We start from the raw sequence: 14,764 nt of genomic DNA on the forward strand, positions 1-14,764 counted from the left end.
GAACATCCATGTCCCGTCTCTGCCAAAGAGAAGGTGGGAGGGAGAGCTCTCCCAGCAGTCTGGGCCTCCAGCCTGGCCTGGCCTGCGGCCTTTCCAGGTGTCAGATACAGCGAGGAAGTCCTCTGCCAGCACAGTTGGCAGCTGGAGACTGGAGCAGCTCAGGCCCAGAGAGCAGCATGAGTTACTGGGGATATGCCTAAGGAGACTGGGGGCCAAGAGCCTGTGCTCCTTGAGAAAGGCAGAAGGGAAGGCACAGGCCAGCCCATCAGGCCTTGAGGCACCCCACCTGTGCAGCTGTGTCACCTGCCTTCAGTGGTATCAAGCAGCTGGGAGCCTCAAGGAGGGTGAGCTTCAAGTGTCTGCAGAATGATGGTCCTTCACAGCATTCATCTGCCTGGGACTCTGATGGTGGCTGTGGACGAAGGCCAGAGGTTTGCGTGGACAGCACTGGGTGTCTGGGACTGACGACTCAGGCGCTCTTCTCAAGCAGTGGCCGTTGAGCTTCCGACTAATTTTCCTTCTTGCTCTCTCCTTTCAGGGAACCCAAAAGGTGCGATGCTCACCCATGGGAACGTGGTGGCTGATTTCTCAGGCTTTCTGAAAGTGACAGAGGTGAATAAAGTAGACTCTTTAATGCAGGTTTACTCTCAAGGTCACCCTCAAGCCTCAGAGGCTTTTTTTCCCCCCCTTTATAATCTAGGCTGCCTTTCCCAGGCAGGAGTTTCTGTTTTCATTAGAACAATCCCACTTTCACAGATACTTCGAACCCCAAACACTGAAATGATCCGTACCTGGTAAATATTCAGTTGATTTCTAATAGTGCTGAGATCCCAGAAAGAAAAACATGGAAAACTGTTTTCCATTTTTAACTTCAAAAATTGAGATACTTGTGGTTTAATGTATACCTTTATCTAAAAAGTAATCCTTGGTAACTTGTTTTTCCAAGTAAGTCAGGGTTTAATTCAATCATTTTGTGTTTAAGGACTACTAGAGTCTGAGAAACAACGGCAACTGCTAATTTATAAGGCTGTACTATAAAAGGTAAATCTAAAATCAAAAAAGCTTGGTATCTTGGCCTGACAAAAGCATGTTAGCATTTTTAACCAGCTAAGAAGGAAGGACCTTTTACCACAAGTGGTGAGTATCTGAATGTCCTACAGTTTCCTTAAGGAGGAAGGGACATACCTTTTCATATAAATTCAGCTTTTTCTCCACTGTAGAGAAAACCACTATCCACATTTATGCCAGATGGCATTTTGGAGCATATGCCCAGATAGTTACACATCTTGGTAGGAAACTGAGAGATTGTTGGTAGCTGAGCCCAGGCCAGGAGCCACGAGCAAGTCTCCCAGGGCTTGTCCAGACTCATCCGAAAGCCAGCCCAGGAGACGGAGGACCTCTGAAAAGGGGCAAAGAGCAGGGAAGTCAGCCCAGGAGAGCTCGTCCCTGGACAGAGCCCCTTGACCAGGGCAGCTCCTGTCCCTAAGGTCAGACCTGGCCCAGAGAGGGGGATCCCACTCTGGCATCCCCTGTGAGGCCCTGTTCTCAGGCTGTGACCTGTGAGGCCTGGCTCCACCCGCCACACCTCTGTCCCAGCCCTCGTAGGCACAGACCTAGGGTTCTCTGGGCCCCTTTCTCCAAGAAGGACTGGAAAGTGCCGACAGGCTGAGACACTCTGAATCCCTACGCAGGTGGCCCAGGGATGCTGGTGAAGTGGGGCCAGAGGCAAACCCTGCAGCTGTGGGGAGGGGGGGGGTGCACCGAGGTGGCAAGAAGACTGTGCGTGAGGTGCAGGCCCTCCCGGAGGAGACTTCCCTGCACAGCTGACTCTGCTGGTTTATGTGTGCTTCAATTGGCTCTTTGCTTCTGCAGATAACCTAGACCCACTGGTGCTTCGACCTAACACTCGGCTTCCTACGCTGCCCTTTCTCTCACTTTTCTTTCTGCACCTTCTGTCTTCCTCTCACTCCTTCCCTTTTTCACTTTTTCTCTCTCTGTCATCTCTCCTCTGTCTCTTCTCTCCCCCTCTCCCACCCAACCCTCCCCCTTCTTCCTTTTTGCCCCTCCAGGTCATTTTCTCTTTATTGTTTTATGACTCTCTCGTTGTCTTCCTGTCAGTGTTTCTTTCCTTTCTGTCTCCCATGCCCGGCACTTGCAGAAAGTGATCTTTCCAAGACAGGACGATGTGCTCATCTCCTTCCTGCCTCTGGCTCACATGTTTGAGAGAGTCATCCAGGTAAGACGCCCGCCTGACTGACCGGGCCTTGCCTGGACTCCTTCTGTTTTCTTACAGAGTCAGTGGGCTCCCACTTGTGCGGATGTACACATTTCCTATTTGCCTTTAGCACACATGTTTGAGCGAATGGTACAGGTAAGGCCCTGGCTTCAGGGAGGCACGGTCTGTGCCCTGAACCCGCAACCCTAGCAGGGTGTCGCTTTGTCAATGGCAGCGTGAAATAGAACTAAACTGGCTTGTCTTTGGAAGGTGCCACAAGGGGTCAGAGGACCATGGCCCCTCAACCTGTCTCTCTTGGGACCTGCCTGCCCCATCTGTGGACACACCTTGGCTGAGAGAGGTCCCAGCTGATGGCATCTGCTCAGCATTGCTTCTCTGCAGAAGTGCTTTATTGTTCAACCTCTGTGCAGTGTGGCTCCATTTATGGCCAACACACCTATATTTTATAACTTCCATCACTCACAAACTCCTGAAAAAGAAAAGACAGTAGAGTTGAGGAATCAAACTCTCACAGCCCCTCAGGCTATAGATGGCACTGCCATTGTGATTGGGCTCTAGGACAGACCTCTTGGGGACAGAGAATAGAGGAATCCACATGAGGTGGTAGGGACAGAGAAACATCTGTGTGTGTCACTTAAGGAACCAGCATGCATTATTTCCTAGTCAGTCAGTCAGTTCAGTTGCTCAGTCATGTCTGACTTAAGTTTCAGCTTCAGCATCAGTCATTCCAATGAATGTTCAGGAGGACTGATTTCCTTGAATTTGACTGGTTTGATCTCCTTGCAGTCCAAGGGACTCTCAAGAGTCTTCTCCAGCACCACAGTACAAAGGCTTCAATTCTTCGGTGCTCAGCTTTCTTTACAGTCCAGCTCTCACATCCATACATGACTACAGGAAACACCATAGCCTTGACTAGACGGACCTTTGTTGGCAAAGTAATGTCTCTCCTTTTTAATATGCTGTCTAGCTTGGTCATAACTTTCTTTCCAAGGAGTAAGCATCTTTTAATTTCATGGCTGCAGTTACCATCTGCAGTGATTTTGGAGCCCCCCAAAAATAAAGTCACTGTTTCCATTGTTTCCCCATCTATTTGCCATGAAGTGATGGGATGGGATGCCATGATCTTAGTTTTCTGAATGTTGAGTTTTAAGCCAGCTTTGTCACTCTCCTCTTTCACTTTCATCAAGAAGCTCTTCAGTTCCTTTTCACTTTCTGCCATTAGGTTATTGATATCTGAGGTTATTGATATTTCTCCTGGCAATCTTGATTCTAGCTTATGCTTCTTCCAGCCCAGCGTTTCTCATGATGTACTCTGCATATAAGTTAAATAAGCAGGGTGACAATATACAGCCTTGACGTACTCCTTTCCCAATTTGGAACCAGTCTGTTGTTCCATGTCCAGTTCTAACTGTTGCTTCTTGACCTGCATACAAATTTCTCAGGAGGCAAGTCAGGTGGTCTGGTATTCCCATCTCTTTAAGAATTTTCCACAGTTTGTTGTGATCCACACAGTGAAAGGCTTTGTCATAATCAATAAAGCAGACCTAGATGTTTTTCTGGTATTCTTTTGCTTTTTTTGTGATCCAGTGGATGTTGGCAATTTGATCTCTGGTTCCTCTGCCTTTTCTAAATCCAGCTTGAACATCTGGAAGTTCATGGTTCACGTACTGCTGAAGCCTAGCTTGGAGAATTTTGAGCATTACTTTACTAGCGTATGAGATGAGTACAATTGTGTGGTAGTTTGAACATTCTTTGGCATTGCCCTTCTTTGGGATTGGAACGAAAACTGACCTTTTCCAGTTCTGTGGCCACTGCTGAGTTTTCCAGATTTGCTGGCATATTTAATGCAGCACTTTAACAGCATCACCTTTGAGGATTTAAAATAGCTCCACTGGAATGCCATCACTTTCACTAGTTTTGTTCATAGTGATGCTTCCTAAGGCCCACTTGACTTTGCTTTTCAGGATGTCTGGCTATAGGTGAGTGATCACACAATCGTGGTTATCTGGGTCATGAAGATCTTTTTTGTATAGTTCTTCTGTGTATTCTCGCCACTTCTTGTTAATATCTTCTGCTTCTGTTAGGTCCATACCATTTCTGTCCTTTATTGTGCCCATCTTTGCGTGAAATATTCCCTTGGTATCTCTAATTTTCTTGAAAAAATCTCTAGTCTTTCCCATTATATTGTTTTCCTCTATTTCTTTGCATTGATCTCTGAGGAAGGCTTTCTTATTCTCCTTGCTGTTCTTTGGAAACCTGCATTCAAATGGGTATAACGTTCCTTTTCTCCTTTGCTTTTAGCTTCTCTTCTTTTCTCAGCTATTTGTAAGGCCTCTGCATACAACCATTTTGCCTTTTTGAATTTCTTTTTCTTGGGGACGGTCTTGATCACTGCCTCCTGTACAGTGTCATGAACCTCCATCCATAGTTCTTCAGGCACTCTGTCTATCAGATCTAATCCCTTGAATCTATTTGTCACTTCTACTGTATAATTGTGAAGGATTTGATTTAGGTCATGCCTGAATGGTCTAGTGCTTTTCCCTATTTTCTTCAATTTAAGTCTGAATTTAGCAATAAGGAATTCATGATCTGACCCTCAGTCAGCACCCGGTCTTGTTTTTGCTGACTGTATAGAGCTTCTCCATCTTTGCTTCAAAGAATATAATCTGTCTGATTTCGATATTGACCATCTGGTGATGTCCATGTGTAGAGTCGTGTCTTGTGTTGTTGGAAGAGGTTGTTTGCTATGACCAGTGTGTTTTTTTGGCAAAACTCTGTTAGCCTTTGCCCTGCTTCTGGGAGCAGCAGAAGCATTATCTCCTAAGCCTCTCCCATTTGGCCTTGGGGGAGATCTGGTCTACTAGGGAGTGCTTTCCAGCTTTTCAGACCTGGATTCCAATGCCAGCAATTACCACTTGTGACTCTGGGCAAATCCCTATACCTCTGAGGCCTTTGCATTCCTCATCTGTAAAACAGATAAGAATTCTGTCTCCCTTACATAGTTGCTATGAGTATGAAAGAAAGGAGCCCCTGGCATATTCCTAGTCCCATTAGCAACCAGCCAGGCTCCACCTTGGCCTCCCTTAGCCAACAACATCAGCAGCATCCTTAGTACTCGTGGGCACTGCATACTCTTCCAGAGTTGCCAAGGTATCCTTGGGGAAGTGCGCAGGCACTCTCAGACCTGGAGCAGACACACTGATGAGGTAGTACAGCTCAGGGACTGAGTCCCCACGGAGGCCGCTGTCCAGGCTTTGGGAGTGAGCACGAAGGGGCAGTCACCAGTGAGTCTGGCTGCTCTGGCATCCCCCAAAGGCTCAGGATTCCACCCTGTGTCCTGCTTCGCTTCATGTCTGAGTGGGACTTAGCGGGGAGGTGGGGAGCTGTGGAGGGGGATATGTCACCTCAGATGGCTTTCTTCAGTGTCCTATGGCAGCAGCCAGGGCTGGTTAGGGGGTCACAGGTGCCTCCGTATGGGGCAGAGCTTTGGACAGCTCTGGACTGCTCCCAGGAGTGACCTCCCTGAGGGACTCCTTCCTTCCTGTCCTCTTCCTCCAGTCCGTCGTCTACTGCCACGGAGGGCGCGTTGGCTTCTTCCAGGGAGACATCCGCCTCCTCTCTGATGACATGAAGGCCCTGTGCCCCACCATCTTCCCAGTGGTCCCCCGACTGCTGAACCGCATGTACGACAAGGTGAGCCTTGCAGGGAGGCTTTGCTTGTTTGGACAGAGGCTTGAGCCCCAGGCAGACTTTCTACACCTCCAGCCCCAGGTCCTGAAAGTCGCCTCCTCTTCTATTTCCTGACTCTTACCTCTCCTTCTCCTGTTTTCTTCCTGTTCTCCAAAACCCCGGTTGGGAGATTTTGAGGGGAAGGAAGCTTCTTTCTCAGCTGTGTGCCTGGGCCTTGGTAGTGTTAACCTTTAACTGGATGTTACACATTTAGTGAAGCTCCTGCTTCCCTGGTGGCTCAGTTGGTAAAGTGTCTGTTTGCAATGCGGGAGACCTGCCTTCAATCTCTGGGTTGCGAAGATCCCCTGGAGAAGGGAATGGCAACCCACTCCAGTATTCTTGCCTGGAGAATTCCATGGACAGAGGAGCCTGGTGGGCTACAGTCCACGGGGTCACAAAGAGTTGGACATGACTGAGTGATTAATACTTCCACTTGCAGGGGCAAAAATAGTGTGGCTTGTCTGCTGACCAGTCTGAGCTTTCTTCCTGGGAGTGTGTCTCGAGGTGGGGTATGTAGTCCTTACAGCTGTTCCCAACTTCTGTTCCTCAGATCTTCAGCCAGGCAGACACCCCATTAAAGCGCTGGCTCCTGGAATTTGCAGCAAAGCGTAAGCAGGCCGAGATCCGGAGTGGAATCATCAGGAATGATAGTATCTGGGATGAACTCTTCTTTAATAAGGTTCAGGTGAGAAAATGAACAAGTGATGATAGAGTGGCACCCAGGTATCCAGTGGGTGGCCTCATAGAAGAACTGGAGAAGAACTGGATCCTGGTGGCATGGCATGTAATCGTATAAAACAGTAACTTATTTGCCAATGAAATCAAAGCTTAAGCTACCATTGAAATTTTAAAGGACTCATTTTTGTTCTTTGGAGATGTGTAATATTTGCCTGAGGCAACCAGCAAGAATTCTTGGACTCCTGGAAAGTGAGTTCCTTGACCTCTGTAGGCAGTAGGACAGCTTCGCCCGTGGGTAGTCGGGTTCACCAGGGATGTCCTGGGACCTGAGGATTCTCTCTCCCCCTCCCTGTAACCTTGGCCGCGGTGCCTTTCCAAGCAGCACAAGGCTCTAGCCTGGTGGCCAAGAATCTTCCTTTCCCTCCCTGTTTCCCATCCCTTCATCTTCTCCCAAACCAAGCCGTATATGAACTACTCATTCCTGTATCCCCACTAAAGTTGTAAAACTCTGCATCACGCAAAGAATTTGTAGTTAATTAGAGGAGTGAGCATTACGCATTTTTCCTTACTACTCTATTTTTAGCTATGAAAATTAATATTTAAAATCTCTTGGCTCAACTTACAGAAACAAAGTGCTTAAAAAATTCATTGTCCTCTGCCGCACATAGGTAAATAGCTCACGGCATTGATTTAGAAATGAAAAAAAAGGCCATGCCATTAAGGTACAAATGGGAAGAAATTGTCCTAAGTAATTGTTTTGGATGCTTGCAAACAATGAGAGAGTGAGGGAACAGCTGTGTATTTTAAGAAAGGGAGAACCAGAATTCAGAATGCCGCACAGATTAATGGCTCATGTCTCAAAATACATAAAAGAGTTAGCCAGCCATGCCATGGCTTGGATTGAAAAGCCATTTGGATTGATTCATTTGGAAGGAGAGGGGCCTTCCTCACCTCAGCTCTTGGGTTGTACAACCTCAGGCTGCCTCTCTGATCCCAACCTCAGGGTCCAGGTTAGGGTGCAACTGTGGTGTGTTTTTGTTAAGTGAGACCCAGGTGAGCTCCATGTCACCTGCAGCAGCACAGACTCTGGCACGTTTTTCTCTCTCCCCACAGGCCAGTCTTGGTGGGTGCGTGAGGATGATTGTTACTGGAGCAGCCCCCGCATCACCAACAGTCCTGGGATTCCTCCGGGCAGCTCTGGGCTGCCAGGTATTGCCTTTATGTGGCCTTCCCTAGGGGTAGTGGGGTGTACATTAGGACAGGGCAGGGAACCCATTGTTCCCTCTTCTGTATAGAGAAATACCCTAGGGGCAAGATTTTTGTGGGGTAAAAGCTCCCTGCTTTGAAGATGTGAAAAGCCCAAGGGTCACTGAAAGCCAAGATAGCCTTGTGACATTGTAGAAAGCCTAGGCATGTATCCACTCTGGGAGAAAACTACATGGATCATCAGTGTGCTGGAGAATCTGTCCCACACCTGTACCAGCATCTCTGCATTCTCCAGCCTGCAGACTATCCCCCATCCCAGAGAAGGAGCGTGGGGGAGGGGGATGAAAGTTCATTTGTGTGCTTTTATTTGATTGGGTAGATTTTGTCATTGCTAAAAAAAATTCATTCCTTTATTTATCCATTCAATTAATGTTTATTAAGTTCCTATATAGTAACATAGTTGTGACTGGTGGGTTTTCAGTAAAGTAGGCACATCAGTTTCATAAATGTGCATGCTTAAAATGTTATGCTTTAGAAGCCGTGGGCTTCTTGAGACTTCCCTGGCAGTCCTGTGTTTAGGGCTCAGTGCTTTCACTGCTGGGGCCCTGGTTTCGATCCCTGGTCAGGGAAATAAGATCCTGCAAGCCTCCCCCTCCCCACCGCCAAAAGAAAAGGAAGGACGAAAGAAGCCATGGGCTTCTTACACTGACCCTTCTGTTCTACAGCAACATGAACTGACCTCTCCTAAAGGCAGCTCTCCTACATGGTCTAGACATGCCAGCACATGGAGCTCTGAAGGGGAATATCTTACAGAGACAAAAGAAAACCTTTAATGGATTTTAAAATGTTTGTCTTTACTATGTACTATTCCAACTGAAAATAAAGTCAGTGGTTGAAAATAGAAGTCTTTACCCCAAACCACATAACCTTATCTACTAAGTGTCTCTGGTAAAAACAGCATTTCTTCCAAGCAGAGTAGCCATGCCTGATATCTGTGTCCAGTTTCTCCTGGAGTTACCTAGTTCCAGGGTACCGTCCCCAGCCAGGAGCAGCCAGATGCTCAGTGGGAGGTTAGCTGACTGAAAAGGGCAGCCAGTTACCTGCAGGAGGGTGCACATCTACAGTGCAGTTTTCGTGTTTTGCTTGAAGGTTTATGAAGGTTACGGCCAAACGGAGTGCACGGCGGGATGTACCTTCACCACACCTGGGGACTGGACCTCAGGTAGGATGGGCTGGAGATGTGGGAATGAGTTAGAACAGCAAGCTTGAAAACTTCCTCTTGGAGGGTATATTTACAAGGGTACTTAGGAAATAGAAGAAAAACATTGATGGTGATTTTGTCTGTGTTGTGGCATTATGGATCTGGTTTTTTTGTTATATATTTTTGTACTTCCTGTTTTTTGTATTTTCCTATTTCTTTCATAGATAATTAGAAGTCACGTTTTAAAAGAAAAGTAACAGATCACAAAATACAGCTCCAGATAGAAAAATAGGTATAATATCAATATATTGGATTTTATAGTTTCTAAATATCACAGTCTAGCCTATAGTCATTTTAGAATGAAGGAAGCAGGCTGCAAATTGGATATGATCTAAGAGGAAGGGGCAAGTTTATAGCAGCCAATGTGCTGTTTCTTGAAGGGCCATTTCAGAGGCTCTTTGGAACTATGGTCTCCTGGGACTGCAACATCTAAAAGGCAGTGGCAACCTCAGAGAGGAGCAACTACTGCCCACACCCTCATTCTGAAGACACTTATTTTTCAGTACAAGGAGGAGGCAGTAGGTAGCCCATGTATTGGCCATCACCAAATTTAGACTAAATGCTGGATGAATCTGAAAAACATTCGTCAAAAGACTCCTTCCAGATACCAGCTTCCTCTGTGAGCCTAGGGCTACCCTTCATGCTTAAGTCTGCTCAGCTATAACTAGAAAACTTGGAATGATGTGCATAGGAAAGAAACATGCTTAGTAATGCAACTATTTTCTGAGCACCTTGAGGTAGTCAGCAGAAACATGATAGGTGGATTCTAAATTGAAATCACATTTGGCCAAGTGAGGTACAGAAGCATTTTTTTTCTTCTGAGTTTTTTCTCCTTAAACTCCCGCTGAATAAAGTATATCTTGTATGCAAAGTTTTCGATCTCCCTACCACTGGCAGATTTACTACAAGAACTGTATTCTGAGATCCTGGCTCATTAACTTTTTTCTTGTTATGCCATATTATATACTGATTGCTTACATATGTACCCTTCCTTTGGACACTTTCTTCCCTCTTATGATATCCTCTGCATTATCACATGTGAAGGTTTGGAGGTTTTACCTTTTTTAGACATCCTTACCATAAAAACATATGAAAGTTTTCGAGTATGAGAGGATAGCTGTCTTTGTACAATACTGTAAAAGATTTGACAATCTCTCATTTAAAAGAGAAAGTGTCAGAGCCTCCTTTTTGTTTTCATGGCTCACTTTATTTCAGGACCTTGGCCAGCACCTGCATAAAAATCCTCCACTTTGCCAGTAAACTGTGTAACAACCAGTTATTAGAACATAGCTTAGATGTAGTTTTGTGATTGGAATATAGAAGACCAAGAAAATGTAAAGTCTTATTTGGGGTGGTGGGGGAGAGAGAATTGTAGATGATTATTATGCACATTGATCAACAGTCTTGTGACTGGGAGAAAGGCAATAATGACTATTTTATGATCCTCAAACCAAAAGAACAAAGCTAGTGGACATGATGGAATTCCAGTTGAGCTATTCCAAATCTTAAGGATGATGCTGTGAAAGTGCTGCACTTAATATGCCATTATGCCAGCAAATTTGGAAAATTCAGCAGTGGCCACAGGACTGGAAAAGGTCAGTTTTCATTCCAATCCCAAAGAAAGGCAATGTGAAAGAATGTTCAAACTACCGCACAATTGCACTCATCTCACAGGCTAGCAAAGTAATGCTCAAAATTTTCCAAGCCAGGCTTCAGCAGTATGTGAACTGTGAACTTCCAGATGTTCAAGCTGGATTTAGAAAAGGCAGAGGAACCAGAGATCAAATTGCCAACATCTGCTGGATCATTGAAAAAGCAAGAGAGTTCCAGAAAAACATCTATTTCTAAGCCTTTGACTGTGTTGCTAAGTCACTTCAGTCGTGTCCGACTCTGTGCGACCCCATAGACGTCAGCCCAACAGGCTCCCCTGTCCCTGGGATTCTCCAGGCAAGAACACTGGAGTAGGTTGCCATTTCCTTCTCCAATGCATGAAAATGAGAAGTGAAAGTGAAGTCGCTCAGTCGTGTCTGACTCTTAGCAATCCCATGGACTGCAGCCTACCAGGCTCCTCCGTCCACGGGATTTTCCAGGCAGGAGCACTGGAGTGGGTCGCCAGTGTGTAGATCACAACAAACTGTGGAAAATTCTTAAAGAGATGGGAATACCAGGCCACCTGACCTGCCTCCTGAGAAATCTGTATGCAGGTCAAGAAACAACAGAACTGAACATGGTTCAGACTGGTTCCAAATTGGGAAAGGAGTACGTCAAGGCTGTATATTGTCACCCTGCTTGTTTAACTTATATGCAGAGTACATCTTGCGAAATGCCAGGCTGGATGAAGCACAAGCTGGAATCAAGTTTGCCGGGAGAAATATCAATAATCTCAGATATGCAGGTGACACCACCCTTATGGCAGAAAGCGAAGAGGAACTGAAGAGCTTCTTGATGAAAGTGAAAGAGGAGAGTGACAAAGCTGGCTTAAAACTCAACATTCAGAAAACTAAGATCATAGCATCCCATCTCATCACTTCATGGCAAATAGATGGGGAAACAATGGAAACAGAGACTTTATTTTTGGGGGCTCCAAAATCACTGCAGATGGTGACTGCCACCATGAAATTAAAAGACGCTTGCTTCTTGGAAGAAAAGTTATGATCAACCTAGACAGCATATTAAAAATCAGAGGCATTACTTTGCCAGCAAAGGTCTGTCTAGTCAAACCTATGGTTTTTCAAGTAGTCATGTGTGGATGTGACAGTTGGACTATAAAGAAGGCTGAGCACTGAAGAATTGATGCTTTTGAACTGTGGTGTTGGAGAAGACACTTGAGAGTCCCTTGGACTGCAAAGAGATCAAACCAGTCAATCTTCAAGAAAATCAGTCCTGAATATTCATGGGAAGGACTGATGCTGAAGCTGAAGCTCCAATACTTTGGCTACCTGATGCGAAGAACTGACCCATTGGAAAAGACCCTGATGCTGGGAAAGATTGAAGATGGGAGAAGGGGACAACAGAGGATGAAATGGTTGGATGGCATCACCGACTCGATGGACATGAGTTTGAGTAAGCTCCAGGAGTTGGTGATGGACAGAGAAGCCTGGCGTGCTGCAGTCCATGGGGTTGCAAAGAGTTGGATATGATTAAGCGATTGAACTGAACTGAAATGAAACCAAAAGATACGATCTAATAATGGGGAAATGTCTTAATATAAAAAATCCTGACCCTGTGCTTGGTGTGGGTGTGAGCCTCCCTACAGATCTGGGTCCTGTGAGTCTGTCCAGCTGGACGGATGTAGAACAAAGGCCCCACAGGGGTTGGCCTCTCCTTGCTCCAAAACTTTATCATCAGTGCTTGCTTGTGACAAACACCTGTCTAAAGGTGTATTGCTTTCCATCCACAGTTCCCCACTGTGACCACTTGAGGGGTTTTACATGGCATGGAGCATCTTCAGTGCTGAAATTGAAATGAACACTGACAAATGCCCCTTTGTTCTGGTGTTCTAGGACACGTAGGGGCACCTCTGCCCTGCAATCATATCAAGCTTGTCGATGTCGAGGAACTGAACTACTGGACCAGCAAAGGAGAAGGAGAGGTAAACTTGAGTGTTTAGCCATTCATGTCTGTGGATGCTTTATTATGTAGGGAGTAAAAGGGAAAAAAAAATGGAATTATTTTACTTTCACCCTAGGTGTAAAGTCGTTTCATATTCCTGATTAATTTAAGCCCAACTAAATTGAGCATTTCCTCTCCTGTTTATGAAGTAACCAACCCCCAAGGATGGGACTGGGCTGATCTAAAATAAGATTTGGGATTGCTAAACTTTTTTTTTAAATCCATTTTTTTTCTTAACTGGCATGGCCTGCTGCTGTGTATCTGTCCAAACAGAAACATGACCATTTGGAGATAGGCCAGATGGGGTAGATAGAGGTTGCCCGCACTTGCTGATCCCATGGGAGTGGATGGGAAAGTTGAGTGCCTGGTCATGAAGCGGGGTGTCAGGCATCTCTGGCAGAATCAGCCAGCCTTCTGTCTCCGGGGAGACACCATCCAATACAGCAGAGCAGCACATACCGAAGGCCGCTGGGTTCCTGAGGAAGAGGGGATGGCAGAGGCAGGCCTGGGGTGGCCAGAGCAGAGGAGTCACTGCTTGAGAGAACGCCGGTGGCCATTCCTGTTTTCTCTTTCCACGGCTGTGGTTTCCGCAGTGGATTTCCTGAGGGATAGCGTACATTTGTCTACACGTGTGTCATGACAGCCTCCTATCAGGGTTCCCTATGCTGCATCCTGAGAGAAACCAGGTGTTTTTCCTTACAGATATGTGTGAGAGGACCAAATGTGTTTAAAGGTTACTTGAAAGACCCAGAGAGGACAAAGGAAGCCCTGGATGATGATGGCTGGCTTCATACTGGCGACATCGGGAAATGGCTGCCGGTGCGTACATTGGAACTGTGGACCTCCACACAGCTTGGTGGTGGGAGTGTGTGTCATCTGGTTCACTCCCAAGGCAGGAGTCTTCACGTCCACCCTGACAATCAGTTATTCCAGAAAACCTCAGGGAATTGGGAGGTTCTTCCTTACCTTGCCCCAAAAGCTTCCTTCTCCATCCTCCTGATGAAGGTGACAGGGATCTTTGGGGAGCGTAGAAATGGAGTTTGAGGCCCACTGCCTACCCTTAAGTGGCTTCCTCAAAGAAGTCTGACAGTGCTCTGGAATCTGATGGATAAAGTATTATACATGAAACAAGGGGTTCATAGCTCTAGGAGATCTGAGAAAGCCAGGGCCTGGGACACTGGCCTCCAGCTGAGAGGTGACACTGAGCGATGTGAAAAGCTTGGAGCTGGGCAGGAGGATTCTAGCGTTCTTTTGTCTCTGCTAGCAGCTACTCCGGTGATCCTGAACACAGCTTTATCCCTCCCTGTGGCTTCATATTAACTCACTTGTAGAATAAGAAAGTAAGTTACATGGCATTCTTTAGCTGTGGCCCCCAACTTTTATTTAAAACCAGTTATAGTGATTCATTCTATCATTTGTAAAATGGGGGTAATAACATTGCTTACCTCTGCGGTCATGTTGTAAAGAGCAAATGAGAATACAATGTACTTGTAAAGCCATTAACACACTACCTGGCACATAGGATATGCTTAGGTGAAAGCTATGACCACAAAAAGGCTCCATCCCTGAAACTAAGAGCCCCCCACCTGCTGCAGCCCACTCCAGGAAACCATTCCTGTGTCTCTGGGAAATTGCTAAGGCTTTGGGTGGATGTTCTGAGATGTCGAGTTTATCAGGCAGGTTAGTGATGTTGAGCCCTCCAGGGGCTGGTGAGCTGATTTGCCCCTGCTTGGAACTGTGCACTTCACTGGGAGATACCCTCACTCCTGCAGCAGACATGCATGTGTCCCCACCATGTACCCAGGACCAGGGACTCTGCTCAGGGAAGAGACACATCTTTAGACGCTACCCAACCCAGTGTGATGGGCATGAGATGACGGCCATGCTCACCTGGGGGAGAAGCAGAGAAAAACAGGCTCCCGCCCACTGGCTCTGAGTCTCAGGATGTAAGTCCTGTTCCAAGAGAGGGGAGAGCAAGAAGGACAGTCAGGGCAGGAGTAGTAGCTGTGCTAAGTTGAGGAAAACTAGGGTGTGAGGCAAGC

The 14,764-nt window shown here is 46.4% G+C and overlaps 1 protein-coding gene across 41 annotated transcripts in view; it reads left to right on the forward strand.

Moving 5' to 3' along the window:
- The window catches only part of ACSL6 (acyl-CoA synthetase long chain family member 6), a 65,383-nt gene that overhangs the window by 34,606 nt on the left and 16,013 nt on the right, over nucleotides 1-14,764 (forward strand). For 12 of the 41 annotated variants that reach the window (XM_081500193.1, XM_081500191.1, XM_081500181.1 and 9 more), the window contains 8 exons: nucleotides 539-612; nucleotides 2,294-2,371; nucleotides 5,795-5,929; nucleotides 6,516-6,650; nucleotides 7,757-7,852; nucleotides 8,999-9,071; nucleotides 12,614-12,702; nucleotides 13,425-13,541. In XM_081500193.1, coding sequence (XP_081356319.1) covers nucleotides 539-612; nucleotides 2,294-2,371; nucleotides 5,795-5,929; nucleotides 6,516-6,650; nucleotides 7,757-7,852; nucleotides 8,999-9,071; nucleotides 12,614-12,702; nucleotides 13,425-13,541 — 797 coding nt within the window. Of the gene's footprint in view, nucleotides 1-538; nucleotides 613-2,158; nucleotides 2,237-2,293; nucleotides 2,372-5,794; nucleotides 5,930-6,515; nucleotides 6,651-7,756; nucleotides 7,853-8,998; nucleotides 9,072-12,613; nucleotides 12,703-13,424; nucleotides 13,579-14,764 lie in introns of all 41 variants that reach the window. The other 29 variants (XM_081500169.1, XM_081500190.1, XM_081500180.1 and 26 more) reach the window with 8 other exon arrangements.

Source organism: Giraffa tippelskirchi, chromosome 6, assembly GCF_054371585.1.
Source record: "Giraffa tippelskirchi isolate mGirTip1 chromosome 6, T2T-mGirTip1v1.2.pri, whole genome shotgun sequence".
Lineage (NCBI taxonomy): Eukaryota > Metazoa > Chordata > Mammalia > Artiodactyla > Giraffidae > Giraffa > Giraffa tippelskirchi.